The sequence below is a fragment of the Ranitomeya imitator genome, chromosome 10, assembly GCF_032444005.1.
Source record: "Ranitomeya imitator isolate aRanImi1 chromosome 10, aRanImi1.pri, whole genome shotgun sequence".
Lineage (NCBI taxonomy): Eukaryota > Metazoa > Chordata > Amphibia > Anura > Dendrobatidae > Ranitomeya > Ranitomeya imitator.
The window spans coordinates 113309884-113330101 of record NC_091291.1 but is presented as its reverse complement, the minus strand read 5'-3'; the positions used below and the strand labels follow the sequence as shown (position 1 = coordinate 113330101).

Here is a 20218-nt window from a genome sequence, read left to right as displayed (position 1 = left end):
AGCGTGGTGTTCCCCCCATTTTTGACGTCCAGCCAAGCTAAAGCAGACAGCTGTGGGCTGGTATTCTGAGGTTGATAAGGGGCTGTGGATATTGGTGCCCCCCAGCCTAAAAATAGCAGCTTGCAGCCGCCCAGAAAGGGCACATTAGATGCGCCAATTCTGGTGCTTTGCCCTGGCTCTTCCCACTTGCCTTGTAACGGTGGCAAGTGGAGTAATATTTGTGGTGTTGAGGTCACCTTTGTATTGTCTGGTGACATCAAGTCCACGGCTTAGTAACGGAGAGGCAGCTATAAGACACCTATCCATTACTAATCCTATAGTTGTATTGTGAATAGTGATGATGAGCGAATATACTCATTACTCGAGATTTCCCGAGCATACTCGGGGGTCCTCCGAGTATTTTTTAGTGCTCGGAGATTTACGGTAGTTTTCTTCGCCGCAGCTGAATGATTTACACCTGTTAGCCAGCTTGATTACATGTGGGGATTCCCTAGCAACCAGGCAACCCCCACATGTACTTATGCTGACTAACAGATGTAAATCATTCAGCTGCGGCGATGAAAACTAAATTTCCGAGCACTAAAAAATACTCGGAGGACACCCGAGCATGCTCGGGAAATCTCGAGTAACGAGTATATTCACTCATCACTAATTGTGAATAAACAATATGATTTATAGACGTAACTCATGGGAGAAATATACAGAATCATGTAAGTGATGAGATCACCCCGGCCGGAAGGGCAACTGGTTATAAAATGTATTCAGACCCATTTATACATATATATTGCCTTAATACTGGACACCCTGTGTATCCCAACCCCAATGATTTTCTAGGACTTTACCTTGGGACGATTCATAATATTTTGCCTATTTACCCTAACCGGTAAGATAAATGCCTACCGGCTGCATTTTTATGATAAATCCCTTTAATCGTCCATTTAATTTTCAAAGATCTTTACTAATAGAAATAAATGGTTTTCCCCATATTAAGTCTAATTAGCTGAAAGTAATATTAGTCAGTCCGCGCAACTCAAAATGTCTGTACAGATAAAATATCTGGACCTCCGCGCCAGACGGCGGTCTGAATCCCTGTTTACCATTTCTGAGACAGAAGATTTATTCCAATTAAGATGTTCAGAGACAAGATCCGAGGATTGTCCTTGCAGGACGTTCTTCTGGAGTATTAGTAGGACCAACGTTTTCTATATCTGTCAGCAGCTCTGTACTTCGCTGTAATTGCTAATTAATTTAACCCATTCTCTGCCAGGATGATGTTCTATGACATGGGAATGTCAAGGACTTGAGTTCGGAAGCTCTCGAGCAATAATGCCTGCCAAGTGCTTTATGTAATAACATATCCTGGTAATTGGGTGAATGTTCGCTCTATATTTTAGTTTCCATTGCTCGTCATAAGGTCATTCGAGGACTAATGGCTTGTAGTCGTCTTCTGATAGTTCATGGCTATGAAGTCACGCCGAAACAACTGTCGAGCAGTCGATGTGATTTTTTTGGAAGCGTCAATCCAGGCTAAATTTTGAAGGATTATTCCCATCCCATCTGGTGTGTGCATGAGGCTTTAAAGAGTTATTTCCGATTTTATTTGGCCAGTGTTGGACTGGACTGGCAAGGGCCCACCAGTAACATTGAATCTAAGGCCCTCCCACTGTTCATCTACATACAAAACTAACAAATTTACTTATGCTGCTATGTACTCTTAAACAAAATAATTTGTATAATGAATGATTAGATTATTATCTTCTCTGTAAATATTAAATCAAGTGTATTAGCCTACTTAGCCTTAACAGGGGCCCACCTAGGGATTCTCCTGCTCTCCGATGGGCCAGTCTGAGCCCGCTTTCACCACACTTATGTGAATAGAGAGGTGGTCGGCCATGCGTGGCTCTCTCTACTCACTTCTATGATGATCAAGTCAAGCGTGGCTGTTTGGGGAATTTCCATGGAAGTGAATAAAAACACCTTCAACTCCAGCCACAAGACCCACAAGATAGAGTTTGGAAATCCCTGAATTTAGCTGTAAACTATTGATATTTAATAAGAGATAAAATGGAAAGGTGCTTCTTTTTACAAACACTTTGCTCTTTTACCCACTAACAGGATGAAACAACCCTTCAAAGCTGGAAATTCATACAGGGAGTTTGCATTCTTTGTCGCTTTGCTCCTGCTCTCCTGTCTGTCGGTGCAGGGAAATCTTTGGTCATTGATGATCACAATGCATGTTGGGAATTTGTGGAGTAAGGAAGTTCTAGCTCCTATAGTGCTGGCAGAATGCTGATGAAGAGAAATTACTCACTCCAGAAATGTAGACGACACGTTACAGTGTAGGAATCGGCACAGTTCCTGGATATGTAAGACTCGTACAGTTTTTTCCTATCGTGGGGGACGAGGACAGAAGCACCAGGCTTTTGTACAGACTTTGTATGAAATGACAAGTGAACGTTAAATTCATACTGGACAACCCCTTTAAAACATCAAAATCTTAATTACTACTTCACGTTCTTCCATTAAAATGAACACGGTTTATTTTGCCCTGAACATATGTCCTTCTCTTAATTAATCGCTGTTTTAGTGCTGACATTTCCCAGGTTTCCTGATTATTTTGCTTCTCTAGGTTGCTCTGTGTCTAATTGAGCCCATTACAGTAAATTATGTCAGTGCAGGAACACTTTAATTAAATTGCTCTATACCTTTAAAGATTATGGCTATCCTCTTCACCCACTACATCTAGCTTGGGGGGTCAGTACCTAAAGATGCTTGGTATTCTCCAATATTATTGCCCGAAAACTTTCTATAAAGCTACGTTTATAGTTCACTTGTCATGTTTTACAGTAAGTACATAGTGTCACGCATGGACACTATTTCTGTCCATTATATGACTTATACTATGAATGTTCATACGTTTTCCCCTTAGCAGGTTCTATGCTTTAATTTTCAATTGACTCTGAGATGGTGGAAGGAGACTGGCTGCTGTGATATCTTCACACAACACAAAAATGATTCCTGTTTTTCATGGAAGACGATTTGCAGCACCACTGATCAGTGTAGATGTGATTCCATCTCCGAGATACTGTAAAAGACTTGTTGGAAAAGTCAACATAGTTTTTCTCTGATATGATATATTACAGAAATGTAAGTTATTAGTATATATTATATAAAATTTTAAAACATACCTCAGCCCCAAACCTAAAAATTATAAGGTTGTCCAAAACTTTGATATTTATGACCGATCCTTAGGATAGATTATATCAATAGCAGATCAGGTGTGATCTGACACACAAGGCCCCCCAACAATTACTTTGTTATCAGGTCCCACAACCGCTGGAAATATCAAGTGTATAGATCTAGAACACCACAGCTCCATTCTGTGTGCAGTTACCTTGCAAGGGTCAAGGTTTGGACTACCAAGACCACAGGGTCGGCCACAAGGTGTCACACTGTGACGTTCTTCTGTAAGGAAGGGGGGTCTCAAACTGCCTCTGGAACTGGGACTCTAACGATCCATGTCCCGGGGGGTACTCTTGGAGGTAGAGAGGCCTGTGTCTCTGACCTTTCTATGCTCCTATTAAACCCTGATGTGTCCCCTCCCCCACCCCATGAGGCATGGGACAGAAATGTAAGGTAAACAAGACAGGAAAACAAAACAGGGATAACAGAACGGAACAAACAGTCACCAAAGCTAAAGAGGTACATAGGGAAGGATAGGAATGTGCCAACCAAATGGGAAAAGGACAATGAGGGAAGCATACGCTTCAAAAACAGCACGAAACAATCTCAAAAATTGTATTCAGCACAGTGTCTCCAGGGAACTAGGAAGCAAAGCTTTCACAGGCAGGAGAGAGAAGGTCTGGCTAAGTTTTATAGGGAGAGGTAATGACCAGATCAGAAGCAGCTGAAAATGGAGCTGCGAGTTTCTGAGCAGCATAGAAAGCGTTGTTAACCTCTTCATCACCAAAGGAAATAAAATCCATTTATTATGGGACACAAACACTCGGGCTACATGTAAGTTCTGCGATTCACAATACGTAGTGATCTTCTAACCCCAGATCTCCCAGGAAGCCTTGTCTGTGTCTTAAGGTACCGTCACACAGTGCAATTTAGATCGCTACGACGGCACGATTTGTGACGTTGCATCGTCGCTTAATTATCGTTTCAAACATCGTAGACTGCGGTCACACTACACGATGCACGACGCTGAAGCGATAAATTCATGACGTATTTGCGATGTAGAAGTCGTATGGGACAGTCGTACGGTCGTGTCACACACGACGATTCAGAGCAAATTTTGCATAATCTGTGCGTGACGTTGTTCACAAGGGGCGTGTTGTGCCACTAGTTAGTGTGGTGATAGGCCAAAGGTTCTGTGCACACAATTGGTTGGAAAATTTGTCACCTGAGCGCTATTGTTCCCAATGCCACTTCACTGCTTTCAAAATTTCCTTTCTTCACTTCGTACTTGGACACTTGGTGGACCTGGACATCGGAATTTTGTACCTCGCTGAATATACCACGCTTTGCACCGCTGCTTCGAGGTATGTAAACCGCTTGGGCGTGGTGGATGGAACGCTGTATGGACGGCATGAGTGCTTCGTTCCACCACTGAAGCGAAGTGGATGGTACACTGTTGTGACTGGAGGGCTACAATGTGGCAGATGGTACGCTGTTGTGCTTGGTTGTGACTGGTGGGCTACAGCGTGGTAGATGGAACTCAGTTTGTTCGGCATGACCGCTTCGTTCCACCGCTGAAGCGATGCGGATGGTACGCTGGTGTGACTGCTTATGACCGGTTGTGTGTGATGAGCTAGAGCGTGGCAGATGGCACAATGTATGGTCACCATGAGCGCTTTGTGTGGCTGCTGTAAGGAAGCGGGCGGTACACTGTTTTGGGTTATGGTGGACTATAGGCGCGGCAGATGGAAGAAGCGATGCGGATGGTACGCTGTTGTGACTGGTCGTGACTGGTGGGCTACAGCGTGGTAGATGGAACTCAGTTTGTTCGGCATGACCGCTTCGTTCCACCGCTGAAGCGATGCGGATGGTACGCTGTTGTGACTGCTTATGACCGGTTGTGTCTGTTGCGCTACAGCGTGGCAGATGGTACAATGTATGGTCACCATGAGCGCTTTGTGTGGCTGCTGTAGGGAAGCGGGCGGTACACTGTTTTGGGTTATGGTGGACTATAGGCGCGGCAGATTGAAGAAGCGATGCGGATGGTACGCTGTTGTGACTGGTCGTGACTGGTCGTGACTGGTGGGCTACAGCGTGGTAGATGGAACTCAGTTTGTTCGGCATGACCGCTTCGTTCCACCGCTGAAGCGATGCGGATGGTACGCTGTTGTGACTGCTTATGACCGGTTGTGTCTGTTGCGCTACAGCGTGGCAGATGGTACAATGTATGGTCACCATGAGCGCTTTGTGTGGCTGCTGTAGGGAAGCGGGCGGTACACTGTTTTGGGTTATGGTGGACTATAGGCGCGGCAGATGGAAGAAGCGATGGTAGGCATGAGCGCTTTGTGTGGCTGCTGTTGTTAAGCGTTTGGCACACTGGCAAAAGTATTGTTAATAGGACGCTTTGTCAACCATGTAATTTTTTTTTTTAATTACTTTTTAGATGTCAAATCGTGTGGAGTTCATCCGGGATTTCATCGAGATTTATCAGTCTTTTCCCTGCCTCTGGAAAATAAAATCTCCTGAGTATTGTAACAGGGAAAAGAGGAGGGAGGGTTACTTACAGCTCATTGAGCTTTACAATCGTCAGGCACCAGATGAGGCAGCTAACGAAGCAGTTATTAAAAAGAAAATCCAGGCGCTCCGCACGGTCTGGAGGAAGGAGCTGAACAAGGTTCTTCAGACTACAAGGTCCGGAGCTTCCACTGAAGAAGTTTATGTGCCAAAACTGTGGTATTTTGAGCATCTTAATTTTCTGAGGGACCAAGAGGTGCCACGGACTTCAACGTGTCTTCGATTGTTGGCACCTGTGGAACCAATAGTTTCGGAGAACCACGCCGAGCAGGAGTCACAAGGGCAACAAGTAAGTAGCTCTTTGGACGAAAGTTCACCAATGTGTCCTATAATTACATAATTTTTCTCTGCATTTTAGGTTTTATACTTCTGATTATCACATCAGTTTAAAGTTGTTACAAAAACATGTACACATAAGTAACCCTGTTGCAGTCAAGAATTATAAGGGGAACGTAATATGTATGAAATGGAGATATATGTAAACCATACCATCGAAGCAATATAGAAAATAGTATCGCGTCAAGCTGCCGATGTACTCTTGTTGAGACTATTTAGACTATAAAATATTGGTCAGGTTCCCATAGCAGTCAGAACAGTGTAGTTCAAAGTATTCAATAAAAGGGAGGGTTAAAGAATATTACTAAGCATCAAATATATTATAATCTTTTTGTTACCTACTACGAATATATAGTTTGGATGCGGTTATGGTGGTACTACTTTTTGTTGCCGGGTTCATAACTTTTTTTTTTTTTCCCCCCCCCAGGATGACAGTGCGCAGGAGAGTACACTAGACTGTTCACAGGACTGCACAACAACAGATCTAGTGGAGGCTGCACCTGCCAGGAGTCAATCGAGGCAAGTTCAAAGAAAACGGAAAGCCACCTCAGACGCCTCAAATGAACTATTGAGCCTGGCAAAGAAGGTGTTGACAAGAAATGTTAGCCCTGCGTTAGAGGGGTTTGGACACTATGTGGTTGACAAACTGGCAAAAATGGACGACAACCAAAGAATACTAGCAGAGCGTCTGATTCTGGAAGCAGTAAACAAGGGTACTGATGGCGATTTGGACAAGAACACTTGTTTGGTCTCTTCCCGGCCAATACAGCGGACAGAGCCATCAAATTTCAATGGTTGGTCACAGGGTCAGACATCGATGCGACACAATCCTCACGTTTCCCACTTCGGCCAGCCACCCCCTAATAACTCCTACACACCAATACCTTTACATATGGCTTCGCCCATCAGGCACCAAAATTTTCAGCCGGAACAATCGTCGTATCATAATTTGTGATTTCCTAACTACTTTTACATCCCTTTTTTTTTTTTGTCTTGTTAAAATAATGTTTGAAATAAAAGCTTTTATTATACATTCTATCACTACTTTTTGATTGGTGTGTCTCAATCACAGCACTGTATGAGGGAACAAATTAACGTAACAAATTCATGTACAGTTAACTAAAAAAAAAAAATCGAATGAAAGTTTAACTAAATCTTTTAATTGGAACAACAAAAAATGGATTATTGGCCCGCCTACAACTGCTGGCACATGTCCCGCAGCTTCTGCAGCTCCTCCATTGCCACATTGTGCTGCTCCTGAATATGTGCCATAGTGTGGAGTAACTTGTCTATGCCGGCTTCAATATCCTCTTTGTTGACAGTGACGAGAGCTGTGGGTCAAAAAACATAACATTAATAACACTGTAGTCTCCCGATGTGTCTTTGCTTCTGTGAATGAAAAAAAATAAAAAAAATAAGCAAAGGGGGCGGGGGGGGGGGGGGGGGAGGGTGGTTGTTTGGGTTGGGGGTGAAAGAGTGGGCCTGCAACAAAATCCAAATAACTTAATTGTGGGAACCTACTAGAATGTTGAGGCACGGAGGGCACTTCTGGATCTGAGTCGCTGTTGAATGCCTCGTGCTGTCGGCGGCGGCGCTGTCTCTTTGCCTCTGTGAAGGAAAAAAAAAAAACAAGGTCTGTCAGCATATATGGCAACAGTGGCTGCCGGGGGAGGGGGGGGGTGTTAAGAGGGGACCTGCAACTTAATCCAAATCACATAATTGTGGGAACCTACTAGGATCTGGAGGAGTTGACCCGGAGGGCACAGATCCAGGAGAGGCTGGGCGGGATGCCTCGTGGCGGCGGTGGTGCTGTGTCTTTGACTCTGTGAAGAAAAAAAAAAAAAAAAATTTTTTTAAAAGTTCTGTTAGCATATATGGCAACACTGGCTGCCGGGGGGGGGAAGGGGACCAGAAACAAAATCCAAATAACATTTTTGTGGGAACCTACTAGGATCTGGAGGAGTTGACCCGGAGGGCTCCGGGACATTGGACCCTGAGGGCACAGAGCCAGAAGAGGCTGGGCGGGATGCCTCGTGGCGGCGGCGGTGCTGTGTCTTTGCCTCTGTGAAGAAAAAAAAAAAAAAAAAAATTTTTGAAAAAGGTCTGTTAGCATATATGGCCACACTGGCTGCCGGGGGGGGGAAGGGGACCAGAAACAAAATCCAAATAACATTTTTGTGGGAACCTACTAGGATCTGGAGGAGTTGACCCGGAGGGCTCCGGGACATTGGACCCTGAGGGCACAGAGCCAGAAGAGGCTGGGCGGGATGCCTCGTGGCGGCGGCGGTGCTGTGTCTTTGCCTCTGTGAAGAAAAAAAAAAAAAAAAAAAATTTTTGAAAAAGGTCTGTTAGCATATATGGCCACACTGGCTGCCGGGGGGGGGAAGGGGACCAGAAACAAAATCCAAATCACATAATTGTGGGAACCTACTAGGATCTGGAGGAGTTGACCCGGAGGGCTCCGGGACATTGGACCCTGAGGGCACAGAGCCAGAAGAGGCTGGGCGGGATGCCTCGTGGCGGCGGCGGTGCTGTGTCTTTGCCTCTGTGAAGAAAAAAAAAAAAAAAAAAATTTTTGAAAAAGGTCTGTTAGCATATATGGCCACACTGGCTGCCGGGGGGGGGGAAGGGGACCAGAAACAAAATCCAAATCACATTTTTGTGGGAACCTACTAGGATCTGGAGGAGTTGACCCTGAGGGCACAGAGCCAGAAGAGGCTGGGCGGGATGCCTCGTGGCGGCGGTGGTGCTGTGTCTTTGCCTCTGTGAAGGGAAAAAAAAAAAAAAAAGGTCTGTCAGCATATATGGCAACACTGGCTGCCGGGGGGGGGGGGGGGAGGAGGGGACCTGCAACCAAACCCAAATCACATTATTGTGGGAACCTACTAGGATCAGTTGTCTTTGACCCGGAGGGCTCTGGGACTTCAGAGGCGGTGTGTGATGCCTCGTGTCTACGGCGGCGCTGTCTCTTTGCCTCTGTGAAGGAAAAAAAAAGTTCGGTCAGCAGTTAGCTGTGCCACATAGTACTTTTCACCGTTCATACTGTCCCATAGCTGTGGCACATAGTGGCTCTGCAACGTTCAAACTGTCCCATAGCTGTGGCACATAGTGGCTCTGCAACATTCAAACTGTCCCATAGCTGTGGCACATAGTGGCTCTGCAACATTCAAACTGTCCCATAGCAGTGGCACATAGTGGCTCTGCAACGTAGAAACTGTCCCATAGCTGTGGCACATAGTGGCTCTGCAACGTTCAAACTGTCCCATAGCTGTGGCATATAGTGGCTCTGCAACATTCAAACTGTCCCATAGCTGTGGCACATAGTGGCTCTGCAACATTCAAACTGTCCCATAGCAGTGGCACATAGTGGCTCTGCAACGTAGAAACTGTCCCATAGCTGTGGCACATAGTGGCTCTGCAACGTTCAAACTGTCCCATAGCAGTGGCACATAGTGGCTCTGCAACGTTCAAACTGTCCCATAGCAGTGGCACATAGTGGCTCTGCAACGTAGAAACTGTCCCATAGCTGTGGCACATAGTGGCTCTGCAACGTAGAAACTGTCCCATAGCTGTGGCACATAGTGGCTCTGCAACGTTCATACTGTCCCATAGCTGTGGCACATAGTGGCTCTGCAACATTCAAACTGCCCCATAGCTGTCCAACATACTTTTGGGTACCTGAGTACTAACCTCTGCTAATCTCCTGGCGAAGCTCCTGCAGGCGCTCTGGGCTTTTCGACTTGAGATCGCCCCATTTTTTAACAATCTGGGCCTTGGTCCGAGTTATCCCAAACCGCTTCCTGAGGCCCTCAGACACCACACGGACAACTTCCTCCTTGTGCTGGTTGCGGTGCAGCACCATCCCTGTGGTTTCATACTGCATCCTATCCATTGTTCCAATAAGGAACTTGAGCTCTGGGATGCCCATAGGTGGACCACGGCGACTGGCAGCCATTATCACGATGTCAGGGGACAAAAACAAGCTAGGGCAGGCACGCAGGAACGCTGTAACGTCATCACGCCGTCATAGACCACGAGCGTACTTAACGTGCCGCTCCGGCGTTATATAACGATACTTCGAACGGCATTTACTATGTGCGTTCCTTTCTTAACGCTCAGTCGTCACAAATGTGACGCTGTTCATAAACGGCAACGCTATTGCGATGCCAATGGCGCGGCAGGACGGCGGAGCGCAGCTCCTCCTCTGGGCGTTGCTCTTCAGGGTCATTCCATCTAAAATGGCGGCGAGAATGCGTTCTGCTCCTCTGGGGCAGCCAGAACTCCTTTTTTTTATTTCCCAGATGGATGCCATGGATTACGAGGGTCTGGAGAGCCGCCCTGCCCACCCACACATCCACAAGCGAGAAGTGCTTGGACAAATAACAAGAATGATGGAGAGGAGGTTTGGTGTCTGCCGCAGTCAGCTTCAGCTGCGTAAAAAATGGGCTGACCTCCGCTATAAAACGCCACAAATGTTTGCGGAGTTGCGTGCGGAGGCAAGGCGAGGCAAGTACTAGTACTAGCTTTGCTCTGCAGCACTCAACATTTGTGTGTAAACATTGTGATTCTTTACTTTAGGTGTAGAGAGACAGCGGCGGCAAGTCAGACACACCATTGCCACCAGTACCCCATCTTCAGGCACCAGTGGGAGCCCACAGTCCGGGACATCACGTAAGTTCACAATCATTTATTGCATTTTTTTTAACATCACACGGGACATAACAGGGTACCTGAAATATTTGAAGACATTACAGACGCAGTAATGACCCAGCGGCCTACCACACCTCCACCATCTGTTGCGACCATGCACCCTCGCACCCCTGTGAAGTGTGATATAAATTTTATGTTTCAGTATATTGTTAGCTTTGATCTGCAGCACTCTACATGTGTTTTTAAAGATTGCGTTTGTAAACTTTCTGTGTAGAGAGACAGCGGCGGCAACAGGTACCTGCCATTGCCAGCAGCACCACAGCATCCACCACCAGCGGGAGCCCACAGTCCGTGACGTCACGTAAGTTAACAATCATAGATTACAATTTTTCAACTGCATACGGGACATAAGAGGGTAGCGGAAATATTTGAATACATTACAGACGCAGTAATGACCCAGCGGCCTACCACGCCACCACCAGAGAGCAGACGGCCTCGCACCCCTACACCACCCTCAACACCTCCCTTTCGACACTCCTCTTCCTCCCCCGGGTCGGCGGCATTCTCCCCAGAAGCTAACATACGTAAGTGACCAAAACTGCGAGCGCTTCCCAACGGCGTGTTCCATAGTTAACCAGATCTGTTATTATTTGCTTTTAGGTGCTGCAGCAGTGGCCAGATCGCTGGGATGGGACATTAGCAGCTCTGGTTCTGGCAATGAGGAACCGGCGTCCCTTCTCCGTAAGTATCAAGATAATGCGAGTGGTTTTCTGCTGGATGTCACCATAGACAACCAAAACTGTAAAATATATTAAAATTTACATCGCCCTGTGGTGCCAGACCAAATAGAAATTTACAACACAGAAAATTCGGTCCTGCCCCAGAGGTCGAGATGTATTTTCAGAGGAATCAACGTTGGTTCTCCAACCTCTTCTATCCACAGAAACGGCCACCGTAAGAGAGCCCCTGGCGAGACAATTGCGACTGGAGCGGACAGCAGCGCTCCTGCAGCAGACAGCAGCGCTCCTCCAGAGTCAAGTGGAGCAGCAGGGCGTGACGCTGCGACACCTCTTGGGCAGGAGATAATATTTTTTTTGGTGGGGGGGTTATGTTATATTTTGTTGTAAAATAATTTAAAACCAAGAAGTGTTACAAAAAAAAACAAAAATCTTCGCATTCTTTCTTTAATGTTTACCAAGCTATAAGGGTTAACAGCAACATTGTATAGGCATCACATTTAAAGTTATTTAGCGAGGTTTATATGACAGCAAAGCAAAAAAACAAATTTTTATGTTATACGGCGCGATCCTGCCACGGTACAGCTCCAGAACCATTAAAGTACTGGCAGTATTTTTCGCGACAGTCCCTTGCATCGTCTGCCTGTCTGCCAGATCCAAGAGCTTGAAGAGCTGTAAAATTTTCAGGTTGTGTACGCCATTCCCCGGGCACAATATCTCCGGTTCGTGCGTCCACTGCATCAATAAACGAAGGAGGAGAATAGGAGTTCGTATCATGACGTCTCAGGAAATTATGGAGCACACAGCATGCCAAAACCACAATGTCTATAGACGGCAGCTTCAAGTTGATAGCTGTGTGGAACACTCTAAACCGATTTGCCATTATCCCAAAGGCATTTTCAACCACACGACGGGCCCTCGACAACCGGTAATTAAAGATTCTGCGCTCCGGTGTGAGTGTTCTCTGTGCAAATGGCTTCAGCAAATGTGGATGAAGAGGGAAAGCTTCATCAGCGATGAAGACAAAATTTAGGTTTGCTTTTGTGTCTTCATTTAGTGGCAACAGCAGTTCATTGTTCCTCAAGCTTTCCCCAAATGAAGTGTGTTCAAAAACACCACCGTCGGAGACTCGACCATTCATGCCAACATCCACATCGACAAACTCATAGTTTGCATTGACAAGGGCCATGAGGATCACACTGAAATATCCTTTGTAGTTGAAAAAAAATGATCCAGAGTTGGCTGGTTGCGTGATGCGCACATGCTTTCCATCTAATGCACCACCGCAGTTTGGAAACTGCCACAGCTCATCAAAATCGGAACCAATCCTCTTCCAGTCATCCGCCGTCTTGGGAAACTGCAAGATGAGAAGGAAACATGTACAAATTTGGTCAAATATATTATGCACATACACTCTCATGTGGACATCCTACAGCGATTGAGGCGCAGTATGGATTAGTATAACAAAGTCAACAACACAGAGTATGCAGGCAGCCATTTTTTTTACAGATGGCTTCGGTCACTCAGAGGGGGTGCTAAACAATATATCTAAATAATAGAATCAATAAAATTACGTTGGGAGCAGCAAATAAAAAAGGGTGGCGCAGGGTTGGAGCAGCACATATCAGAATGGAGACGCAAAATGGTAGCAGCACATGTCAGAATGGAGGCGCAGGATCACAGCAGCACATGTCTGAATGGGGGCGCAGGATGGGAGCAGCACATGATAGGATGTAGAACATATACCTATAGAAATGCTCGCCATCAGGGCGTAGAACTGGTTCAATAGCTAGTATAATATATCGACATAACACAGCAGCCAAAAAAAAATAGTAGTACCTCCATATAATGCCTTAAGCTCTGCACAATGGCCTCGCATGTCTCCGGAATCACAACGCTCAGGAAAGGTCTGGAAACAGCTGCGGAAAACTGCAAATCCTGAAGAGACCTTCCTGTTGCCAGGAAGCGCAGTGTCACCGCCAACCTTTCCTCCACGGGCACGGCTGCACGCATCGGCGTATCACACCTTTGTATGAGTGGCGTAACAGCAGACAGTATTATTTTGAAGGATTCCTCGGACATCCGAAGGTAGTTTCGGAAATCTTGAGGGTTATTGTCACGTAACTCTCTTATGAGACCCATGTGTGACAATGTGGATCTTTTCTGCAGCCAGCTCCGGGTCCACATGCGACGTTTTCGTTTAGGACGTCTCTCCTCTTGGAGACGTGCTGCCTCAAACACCAGGGCAGCAGCAACAACAGAACTCTCATCGGAAGTGAGCATAGTTCCTAAAAAGAAAACAAACGTACAATAAATACACGTGCTTACAAAACAATGTTCTGACCATTGATCTAATAACTATATATGTTACTACTGGTATTAAATGGGGCAGTCAACCATCTCGATCTGTAAAAGGATTAATTAATTGGGCCACGCAACAGCTGTGTACCTGAGGTTCTCAGGCCTACCCTACTCAAAGGAACAATCAACCACACTCCAGCGTTTATCCCCGTTGAAGCGCAACATATGCTACGCTGTAGCGTTATACATACCTTTTGCGGTAAAAGTCTAGTAGTTAAAAGTCCAGGGAATCCAGCGAATTTAGGAGTTCTGTTCACAGCACGTGCTACAGAGAGAAATGAATAGCGCGCTCGAGAGCTCCGGTTTTATCCGCTGGGAACAATAGTCCTTTGTCGAATGAGCGCACAGTATTGTACCGCCCAATCAGCACACGGGAGGTGGAGAATTCAGCGCTCCTACGTAGCCAGCTCCTCCGCCCTTTACATCGTATACAATATCGTGCACACCTTTGTCACACCATGCGATCATGCCGCCACAGCGGGACACTAGACGACGAAAGAAAGTTTCAAACGATGTGCTACGACGTACGATTCACAGCGGGGTCCCTGATCGCAGGAGCGTGTCACACGCTGCGATATCGTACCTATATCGCTCGAACGTCACAAATCGTGCCGTCGTAGCGATCTAAATTGCACTGTGTGACGGTACCATTACATAACAGGGAGTAAACTAACACCATCTCCTCTGTTTAACAAAAAAATGCTGATCCAATACTTTATACCTGCGTCTTATTACGAGACATTTCAGCAGCAGATTACAATCATTCCATTACATTCCTCCCAAATCCCTGATTACAGCTTTTAAAAGCCATTTTGGACCACGGGGAGATGCATATCAGGAACTTTACGGCTGCACTAATTAAAGAAGAACCACCTGTGGAATGGAATTAATGTGACACCATAGACTCAACTTATTAAAGTCTCCCACCTAGAAAATAAATGTGATGGCAGATCTTCTGGAAACGAGCAGAACGTCTATTATCTTTTGCAAACGATTAGCTTTTGTTTTCAAACGAAGGCTCGAAAAACTAAAGTAATTGGGATGGAATTTCCACAAACATTTAATGCTCATTCACACGTCTGATTTTTTTTTCCACATATGAGAAAAACCGAGCGATATTCTGATCTGACTTTGATCAGTGTGGTCCGAATGTCATCACTTTAACTTGTTAGTGAAGAAAAAGAAATGAAAAACTTTCTCCACTTTCTCTATTCTGACAGTCCGTGAAAATCAGATCGCACTCGGATGTCATCTGAGTGCAGTCCAATTTTTTTTTTTGCGGACCCCCTGGATTTGCATTGCTGATTTAGATCCAACACTGGGATCAAAATTGAGCATGTCTTTGACACTAGGTCTCAGAAAAAAAAATCGTATATGTGCATAGCCCAATGGAATATCACAGATATAAGTGCTATCCGTGAAAAAGCATGGATATCACTTATACGAGAAAATTGGATTTGTGAACGAGCCTTAGCTTTGTCTACAAGAACCTTAGTTATATACAAACGTGGGTCCTGGGTCCAGGACTTCATTAGTTCATGGACCAGGAATGGAGCGGCAATGTGGATACTTGATTACTGCTCTAATTTACCAAAGGGGGGTTTCTTGTGACTTGTCCAAGCGGCCACTGGCTATTACTATGGCAGCTGGACTAGGTCACTGTGATTGCTTTTGCTCATTTCTAGTGTTGGGTATCGAATATGGTAGGACCCCTTTAAATTAAATATCTTCCCTTTAACAAATTAAATTGTTTTAGGTTCAACTTTTTGTGTTAATTCGTTTCCTTATATTTCTTTACGCGGCCAGAGCTGCTTAAATCTTACTCCTTCCTCTTGTATTACTGAACCACTTATATATCCGTCACGTGTTTCGCCACAGGCTTGGTCAGGGGACTGCGTGACTCCCCTGACAAAGCAATTAGTGAAATTTTCTTCTGCACCATTTTAAGAATAGGTAATACTGTTTCTCGTACATTACCTACCGTTTTGCAGTATACTGTTGTAGTATTGAGTTCAATGTGTAAAACCTTGCGGTATACAGTAAGCTCCTGAGCTCCCCCTAGTGGTGGCTGCAAAAAAAACTGAAATGATTCAAGGTTTATGTTAATGCAGGGGATTTTTATCGCTTTATTGGAAAAGAAAATAGTCGCTTTTCACTAATTCCGTAATGTACGTTTCCCTTTAGCGCATTTTGGTCTCCACTTCTGCCCTGCAGAATATATTTATGGCATACACTAAATGAATTCCATGGCTCCAATCTGCAACATGTCTAGACTTTTACTTATCAATACTCATCCCACGTAGTTTATTTTTTTCCTCTAAATTAGATCATTTTAATATATTTTTTTGCACTTGGAGATAAATTGATTTATTATTTCTTTTTGATTGCTTACATTAGCTGCAAAATCGTCAGCAGACGACAGCTGGAGACTGTTTTTATACCGATAGAAGAAGATGAAAATTGCTTTACTTCGTCCCAGGAACGTAAAAACTTTATGGAAGCCATACTTTATGGAGGCTGATATATAGTTTTGTGGAAAAAGGTTAAAAGTAATTTAATTTACATTTCTTCATTTTTTTATGTTTAGGAGTCCAGTGGGCGGTCCTATTTAGTGACTTACGGTCATCAGATCCAATGGAAAGTTTGTCAATCACTGATTAGCTCCGCCCACTGGACTCCTAGGCATAGAAAGAGCAGAAATGTAAATAAATAAAATACAAGTGATGCTGAATCTTTACCCGCAACGTTATATAACAAGCCATGCAACTCCTGCTCTATGTTATTCTGCCTGCTGATGAGAGGGCAGGTTCAAGGTGAATTATTCCCTTTAAAGATGCCATTAAAAGATCAAGTTTTATTTTTATTTCATAAATCAATAGTACACATGAAAGTAAGCAACTTTATAATATATCTCATCATTGAAATTTGCTTCTTTCGCCTCCAGGATTTGATTTAATTCTCAATTCATTGGTAAAAAAAACTGAATAAATATAGATTTTCCCATTACTGAGATAGGAGATGACAGTTGGTGCTCTTAAAAGTCTATGAAGAAAGGAGGAGGAGCTACGTGCAGACAAGTTATTCTGAAACGTCAGGTACAGTTCTCCATAGAACTTTATAAGCACCAACTGTCATCTCCTATCTTAGTCATGAGAAAGTCTGTATTCACTAAATACAGATTTTACCTGTGAATTGAGAACGTTTCTCCTCTTGGAGAGTGAGGAGACTTTTGGGCCATGCATGCTCCTATGGAAAATTAATTATGCAAATTGTCTCTTCAGAGAGGAAAAGGACTTGAAACTCTAGCGCCACCTATTGGAAGTAGTGATCCTAACAGTCAGTATTGACCCCATAAAGAGCCTTGGCCACATGACTTAGGATAAAAAACCAAACCAGAATCTCGATTCGATGTAAATTTTTGCCTGTAGGACATTATTGCAAGAGAGCTTGGCTGAGTAGATTACACAAGAAGGAAAACACACAGCAAGTCAGCAGGATCTAGGAGCAACATGGCAGATGTGACAACCTACATGGTGAGCTGCAGCATGTGCTACATGTTCACAGATCGACCAGAAGAAGAATCCAATTTCACCTGTCAGAAGTGTAGACTAGTGGCCCTTTTAGAAGAAAAGGTGCGGGGTCTGGAAGAAAGAATAGCAACTTTGAAACTCATCAAAGAGAATGAAGACTTTCTAGACAGAACAGAAGCATCTCTACTGGTCACAGAAGGTGCAAAAAGTGTCAGAGAACCTCCAAAAGCAGATGAGTGGAAGCATGTGACCAAAAGAAGCAAGAAGACCGTGGAGAAATCACCAACCACACAACTGAAGAACCGATATCAAATCTTTGTAGAGGATGAAGATGGCACACCTAAGAATGAAGCAATACCAGCAAGCAAAAAAGAAAAGGGCACACAGCAACAAGTGACAGCAAAAAGTACAGCCAAGAAGCAACGAAGAGTGGTGGTGGTGGGAGACTCACTACTGAGAGGCACCGAAGCAGCCATCTGCAGACCGGACATAACTGCAAGAGAAGTATGCTGCCTTCCAGGTGCGATGATCAAGGATGTGACCGATAGGATACCAAAGCTCTTCAGCTCCAAGGACGTCCACCCATTTCTTCTGATACATGTTGGCACCAATGACACGGCAAGGAAGGACCTACCGACAATCTGCAAGGACTTTGAAGAGTTGGGGAAGAAAGTAAAGGAACTGGATGCACAGGTAGTTTTTTCTTCTATCCTTCCAGTAGACGGGCATGGCACCAGGAGATGGAACAGGATCCTTGATGCGAACAACTGGCTAAGACGATGGTGCAGACAACAAGGATTCGGATTCCTGGACCACGGTGTGAATTACTTGTACGATGGACTCCTCGCCAGAGACGGACTACACCTCAACAAACCTGGGAAACACACATTCGCCAGAAGACTCGCTACACTCATCAGGAGGGCGTTAAACTAGAAGAAGAGGGGACGGGAAGAAAAACATTAGACTTGAACAAAGAAGATCCAGGAAAACATACTCAGAAGGGAGGTAAGAACATTTCTAAAGCAATCCACAGCGAGGAGATTGGAACAAAACAAAATCCTCTAAACTGCATGCTCGCAAACGCCAGAAGCCTGACAAACAAGATGGAAGAACTAGAAGCAGAAATATCTACAGGTAACTTTGACATAGTGGGAATAACCGAGACATGGTTAGATGAAAGCTATGACTGGGCAGTTAACTTACAGGGTTACAGTCTGTTTAGAAAGGATCGTAAAAATCGGAGAGGAGGAGGGGTTTGTCTCTATGTAAAGTCTTGTCTAAAGTCCACTTTAAGGGAGTATATTAGCGAAGGAAATGAGGATGTCGAGTCCATATGGGTCGAAATTCATGGAGGGAAAAATGGTAACAAACTTCTCATTGGGGTCTGTTACAAACCCCCAAATATAACAGAAAGCATGGAAAGTCTACTTCTAAAGCAGATAGATGAAGCTGCAACCCATAATGAGGTCCTGGTTATGGGGGACTTTAACTACCCGGATATTAACTGGGAAACAGAAACCTGTGAAACCCATAAAGGCAACAGGTTTCTGCTAATAACCAAGAAAAATTATCTTTCACAATTGGTGCAGAATCCAACCAGAGGAGCAGCACTTTTAGACCTAATACTATCTAATAGACCTGACAGAATAATAAATCTGCAGGTGGTTGGGCATCTAGGAAATAGCGACCACAATATTGTGCAGTTTCACCTGTCTTTCACTAGGGGGACTTGTCAGGGAGTCACAAAAACATTGAACTTTAGGAAGGCAAAGTTTGACCAGCTTAGAGATGCCCTTAATCTGGTAGACTGGGACAATATCCTCAGAAATAAGAATACAGATAAATGGAAAATGTCTAAGAACATCCTAAATAGGCAGTGTAAGCGGTTTATACCTTGTGGGAATAAAAGGACTAGAAATAGGAAAAACCCAATGTGGCTAAACAAAGAAGTAAGACAGGCAATTAACAGTAAAAAGAAAGCATTTGCACTACTAAAGCAGGATGGCACCATTGAAGCTCTAAAAAACTATAGGGAGAAAAATACTTTATCTAAAAAACTAATTAAAGCTGCCAAAAAGGAAACAGAGAAGCACATTGCTAAGGAGAGTAAAACTAATCCCAAACTGTTCTTCAACTATATCAATAGTAAAAGAATAAAAACTGAAAATGTAGGCCCCTTAAAAAATAGTGAGGAAAGAATGGTTGTAGATGACGAGGAAAAAGCTAACATATTAAACACCTTCTTCTCCACGGTATTCACGGTGGAAAATGAAATGCTAGGTGAAATCCCAAGAAACAATGAAAACCCTATATTAAGGGTCACCAATCTAACCCAAGAAGAGGTGCGAAACCGGCTAAATAAGATTAAAATAGATAAATCTCCGGGTCCGGATGGCATACACCCACGAGTACTAAGAGAACTAAGTAATGTAATAGATAAACCATTATTTCTTATTTTTAGGGACTCTATAGCGACAGGGTCTGTTCCGCAGGACTGGCGCATAGCAAATGTGGTGCCAATATTCAAAAAGGGCTCTAAAAGTGAACCTGGAAATTATAGGCCAGTAAGTCTAACCTCTATTGTTGGTAAAATATTTGAAGGGTTTCTGAAGGATGTTATTCTGGATTATCTCAATGAGAATAACTGTTTAACTCCATATCAGCATGGGTTTATGAGAAATCGCTCCTGTCAAACCAATCTAATCAGTTTTTATGAAGAGGTAAGCTATAGGCTGGACCACGGTGAGTCATTGGACGTGGGATATCTCGATTTTTCCAAAGCGTTTGATACCGTGCCGCACAAGAGGTTGGTACACAAAATGAGAATGCTTGGTCTGGGGGAAAATG

At 44.4% G+C, this 20218-nt stretch overlaps 2 protein-coding genes and 2 long non-coding RNA genes across 4 annotated transcripts in view; 3 read left to right on the top strand and 1 right to left on the bottom strand.

The window, feature by feature from the left end:
- PLCH2 (phospholipase C eta 2) overlaps positions 1-20218 on the top strand; it is a 770253-nt gene that overhangs the window by 119973 nt on the left and 630062 nt on the right. The window lies entirely within an intron of this gene.
- On the top strand, positions 5111-7131 carry LOC138651181 (uncharacterized). The gene is made up of 2 exons (XM_069741211.1): positions 5111-6046; positions 6521-7131. Exons 1-2 carry the CDS (start codon positions 5627-5629, stop codon positions 7046-7048), a joined length of 948 nt encoding a protein of 315 aa, XP_069597312.1. The 5' UTR covers positions 5111-5626; the 3' UTR covers positions 7049-7131.
- On the bottom strand, positions 7184-8181 carry LOC138651182 (uncharacterized). Its single transcript, XR_011315448.1, has 3 exons — positions 8042-8181; positions 7615-7701; positions 7184-7424 (listed from the first exon to the last, which is right to left on the bottom strand). It is a non-coding gene; the product is annotated as an uncharacterized lncRNA (long non-coding RNA).
- On the top strand, positions 9907-12081 carry LOC138651285 (uncharacterized). Its single transcript, XR_011315462.1, has 3 exons — positions 9907-10764; positions 11018-11104; positions 11187-12081. It is a non-coding gene; the product is annotated as an uncharacterized lncRNA (long non-coding RNA).

Bases quoted from the DNA above. Each gene is read 5' to 3' on its own strand.
- LOC138651181 (XM_069741211.1), top strand. From the start codon at position 5,627: ATGTCAAATCGTGTGGAGTTCATCCGGGATTTCATCGAGATTTATCAG. The intron at 6,047-6,520 runs GTAAGTAGCTCT...TCCCCCCCCCAG, and splicing joins AGGAGTCACAAGGGCAACAA to GATGACAGTGCGCAGGAGAG.